Below are 4,813 nucleotides of genomic sequence, written 5' to 3' on the forward strand. Positions count from 1 at the left end.
TAATAACTATTTTTTTTTAAATTAAAAGTGATAGTTGAATTTGAAACTTCTATTTAAAAAAGAGAAGATTCCGCTATTTGAAGTATAAATAGTTGGCATAATAATAACTCTAATTACTCACTAGTCAATAGTCATTAATATTATTCTCCCCTCTATAGTCTCTACTTATTCTTTTCAATTTCTAAGTTTTCAACACTATACTATATTACTATCTATATATGAGAGAGCGCAGACGCACCCACATTTCACGTTGAATACCCATCAATACTCTTTCTTCTTTCTTGTGTTGTATCTGAGCAGCAGCAACAATGGCAGCAGCACCTTCTCCATCGTCAGTGAAGCCCGTGCCTTTGCTGAAGGACGAGCTAGATATCGTGATTCCAACTATCCGAAACCTGGATTTCTTGGAGATGTGGAGGCCGTTCTTCGAGCAGTATCATCTCATCATCGTTCAGGACGGTGACCCTTCCAAGACCATCAAGGTCCCCGAGGGTTTCGACTACGAACTCTATAACCGCAACGATATCAACAGGATCTTGGGACCTAAGGCTTCTTGCATCTCTTTCAAGGACTCTGCTTGCAGATGCTTTGGCTACATGGTTTCCAAGAAGAACTCTCTCTCTCTCTCTCTCTCTCTCTCTCTCTCTCTCTCTCTCTCTCTCTCTCTCTCAATTCTTCTGTTCTTTTTGCTGAATTCAATGTGTTTGTGGTTTCGAATTGACCTGCTTGAAGGTTTGGTAAAATTTTGATTTTTATATCTTTTTTTGCTGGTTGATTTTGGATTTGGTCGTGATTTTCAAATGTGTGGATTTTGCTTTTGCTTTTGAGGTCACTTACATGGTAGAATTCGGTTCTTTATGGGGTTAGCGTGCATGCTTTATAGAGATTGTGCTAGATCTAGCTTACTATGAGGTTGATCTTGTTTGATTCCTCGAGATTGCCGCTATTTCTGTTCAATTGTTTGATTTGTTATAGAATTTTAGCTGGAGCTTGTTCTGTTTAGTTAGATTCGGTGAAACTTAACTCTTTTGATCCCTCTCATTGTCTATTTTGAGTATGCGTGAAATGACCAATGTTTAGGGTTTGAATTGAATTGATTTTATTTGATATGAGTTTGATATTCGGATGTATAGTGTCTAATTTTGAAGATTTGTTGACTTGACACTCAAAATCTTGAATTAACTTGTTAGTACTTACAAATCCACTTTAAATGAGATTTGTTTGGTAGATTAACAGATTTCTTTGATAACAACTTGTTTGTTCTATTATTTATATTTTAATTTAAATGTTGTGGGATCTGGTCAATTATTTATATGTTAATATAAATGTTGCAGGTTGCTAAAGATCCATCTGGCAAGGATATCAATGCACTTGAGCAGCACATTAAGAATCTTCTGTCTCCATCCACTCCACATTTCTTCAACACCCTCTATGATCCTTACAGAGAAGGCACTGATTTCGTCCGTGGATATCCTTTTAGTCTTCGTGAGGGTGTCCCCACTGCTGTTTCCCATGGACTTTGGCTCAACATTCCGGACTATGATGCTCCAACACAGCTTGTCAAGCCTCATGAGAGGAACACCAGGTATGTAAATCTGTTGTCTAATTTGAAGCCAATACCAATATGTAGTTTTTAAGGCACTCTGAAATTCATAGCCCTGTTTCAATTGCTGAATTAATAGTGCATATGTTTTAGGTATGTTGATGCTGTTCTGACCATTCCGAAAGGAACATTGTTTCCCATGTGCGGTATGAATTTGGCATTTGACCGTGAGCTGATCGGACCTGCTATGTACTTCGGACTCATGGGTGATGGTCAGCCTATTGGACGATACGATGATATGTGGGCTGGCTGGTGCATGAAGGTATGTTTAATCATATGGTCTGATTCTGTTAACAACACCTTGAATCAAAAGAGTCAGGGAACCTTTTTTTATTATCATCAACTGTTAACAGACATAGCTGTTGATTCAATGAGACATTAGATTCATCATAGCACTACGAAAGTGCTAAAGATCTAATGTCTCACATGTCACATACTTCTAAATTGATTAATAGAATATATACTTTGCTAGTTGCATGAAAGAAACTATTTTCCTTTTCATGATCTGAAACTCATGTATGTTACATTGTTGAATAAACAGGTTATCTGTGACCATTTGGGATTAGGTGTGAAGACTGGTCTCCCATACATTTGGCACAGCAAAGCAAGCAATCCATTTGTGAACCTCAAAAAGGAGTATAAAGGCATCTTCTGGCAAGAAGACATCATTCCCTTCTTCCAATCCGCCACTCTTCCTAAAGAATGCACCTCCGTCCAGAAGTGCTACATTGAGCTCTCCAAGCAAGTCAAGGAAAAGCTTGGCGCTATTGATCCCTACTTTGTCAAGCTTGCTGATGCCATGGTCACTTGGATCGAAGCATGGGACGAGCTCAACAGCCCATCTGACACCAATTCCTCAAAGAAAGCCAATGGAGCTCCTCTTCCTGCTGCTGCTAAGTGAGAGCTTGTAATAGTTGCGGACTGTAGTTTTATTTAAAAACCATAATAGTTCCTTGCCAGTTTTATATATTTATTTTATTATCATTATCATTACCATTTTTGTTGTTGTTATTATGATTAATATTATTATTGCCGAAATTATCAAACAATTTATTCATATTTATGCTGGTATATTTTATGGAAGAGGCCATTAATGGGTATGAAATCCTCCTTTAATGCTAGTTGCTAACCATTAGGGTTTGTATATTTATCATTCAATCTGTAGAAAATAGAAGATTGACAGATTGTGATATTGGCTAGAGCGAGGCAACTGGCAATTGCTATGGTTTTCTTTACTTACTCGGTATTTTCAAATCATGAGTTACAATTAACTGTTGTTTGTGATTTTTTTTTTTAATTTTTCCTCTGTTTTCAAATTTTGTTTTTGGTGAAGGCATAGAATTCAACACATGCTTTCTTTTTCAAGAATATTCTAAATTCTATTGTGTTAGTGTCGGTGGAGCTTTGTCTCCTCTTGGATTTAGTTCCCTACATCCCAGAGTTTCCTCCCTCTTCAAATTTTGTCTCAGTCGTATGATTGGCTTAAATTCAAAATTAATATATAAAGGCAACCAAACCTGATGGAGTTAAGCAAGCAAAGTCGCTAAGAGATCAGGTATTAAGGTTCACTGTTGCAAATACCCAAAATAAAGGTTCATTGTTGAATTGTTAAATAGAAAGATTCAAAATTATTTTACCACTATGAGGACCAATTTAAATTTAAATGTCATTTAATAAAATATATATAAAATTTCTCTAATATGTGTTCGAAAAATAAAAAAAATATTATAAAAAAACTATGAAAAATTTAGTTTTCAATATTGTTTCGAGGGTTACCTGAAATATTAGTTTGGGCCTGAACATGAAGTCCAAACTCCTTATAGGGTAGCGTCCAACTTGTTCTTGCGCCGAGGTGTCGCCGTCCGAGTTCCTTGTGAGGAGGTGGGGGGTGGTACCTGCAAAAAACTCCGATACTTAAGTTAGCAAGGGCTCTAAGCAGGTTTTTAGTAGATTAGAACGTGTATATACTTGACGGGTGTTAGTGTATTTATAATAGATTAGATAACCACCTTTGTTGGAGTAGTTCCATATTTATTGATGGATAACCGTTCCCTTTATCTTGGAATTTTGTTAGGATCAATCTTTTAAGGAAGATAGAGATAGTTGGAGAGATTCGGGGAGGTAATTACTTATTTGGATAAGTAAAACTGGACCTTTTTGTCGTGTCCAACCTCTTAGGAGGTTGGGTAGGTGGGAGATCAAACGATGTCTGTAGGTTGGACTTTATTCCTTTTGGACCTGGCTAAATTATGGGTCAGTGCATGAACAGTGCCTCTGCTCAAGGTCGGGCTTTACAAAGTCGGACTCGAGCAATTAGATGACCAAGTTGAAATGTTGAGCTATGGAGAAGTTGTTCAGTAGTTTTGAGGTCTGAAGCCAAGAAGGTCGGTTGACTCAACACGATTTGAATGATGTAACGTTACTCCGTAACCATTTGTGTGCTTTTGCCATGTGCTAACATCTTGTTGTAGTGTAGTTGTTACTTTGTTGTTTTACAATCTGATATTACAAATCGTTTTAATGTTTTGTGCGACTTGCTCTCTTTATACGACTTGTTTTTGGCCAACTCTTTTTTCTTGAACTGATTTATATAACTTGTTCTTTTCGAGTTATTTAAGGCTTATAGGCTCTGTATGACTGGTTTTAGCATATCTTGCTTAATCAAAGAATATTTTTTGTCATAATTTCATACAACTCGTTCAATTCGAGTTGCTTTGAGGATGCATGACTTGTTTTAATACAAATCACTTTTTTGAAACTTATAGTTTTGATTTCTTATGACTCGTTTTGATATAAATCGTTTATTTCAAAACTCATAACTATTCCGAGTATAACCTCATCTAGCTCATTCAATGCGAGTAGTTTTAAGGTTTTACAATTTATTTTATTTCAAATTGTTTTAATTAAAATGTGGCTATTTCTTGATCTGATTTCTTACAACTCGTTTAAATTCGAGTTGTTTTTAGGACTTCACAACTTTTTTTAAGTACATCTTGTTTGCTTTGAGTCATTTTAAAGTATCAGATCATCTTTATAGCCATCGGACTTCGTTACTTTGTCTATCGTGGCCCTGTTCGAGGTAGAGCTTTATAAAGTCGAACTCAAGCAAATAAGCGGATAGGATTATCGAATGAAGTCTTTTAATGATTTGTTCAATTCGTTTGATTCGAGTTGTTTCTAGAATGATAGAATTTTATACGACTTGTTTTT

The 4,813-nt window shown here is 36.1% G+C and overlaps 1 protein-coding gene across 1 annotated transcript; it reads left to right on the forward strand.

Annotated features, from left to right (window-relative positions):
- Window positions 1-177: 177 nt before the first annotated feature.
- LOC107489579 (probable UDP-arabinopyranose mutase 1) lies at window positions 178-2,724 on the forward strand. Its single transcript, XM_052261734.1, has 4 exons — window positions 178-614; window positions 1,326-1,585; window positions 1,697-1,865; window positions 2,145-2,724. Exons 1-4 carry the CDS (start codon window positions 309-311, stop codon window positions 2,502-2,504), a joined length of 1,095 nt encoding a protein of 364 aa, XP_052117694.1. The 5' UTR covers window positions 178-308; the 3' UTR covers window positions 2,505-2,724.
- The last annotated feature ends 2,089 nt before the right edge of the window (window positions 2,725-4,813 follow it).

This window comes from Arachis duranensis, chromosome 5, assembly GCF_000817695.3.
Source record: "Arachis duranensis cultivar V14167 chromosome 5, aradu.V14167.gnm2.J7QH, whole genome shotgun sequence".
NCBI lineage: Eukaryota > Viridiplantae > Streptophyta > Magnoliopsida > Fabales > Fabaceae > Arachis > Arachis duranensis.

What these genes read in the sequence shown, in the direction of transcription:
- LOC107489579 (XM_052261734.1), top strand. Translation starts at nt 309, where the DNA reads ATGGCAGCAGCACCTTCTCCATCGTCAGTGAAGCCCGTGCCTTTGCTG. An exon ending in ACATGGTTTCCAAGAAGAAC is followed by an intron (nt 615 to 1,325) that starts TCTCTCTCTCTC and finishes ATGTTAATATAA; the next exon opens with ATGTTGCAGGTTGCTAAAGA. An exon ending in CCTCATGAGAGGAACACCAG is followed by an intron (nt 1,586 to 1,696) that starts GTATGTAAATCT and finishes CATATGTTTTAG; the next exon opens with GTATGTTGATGCTGTTCTGA.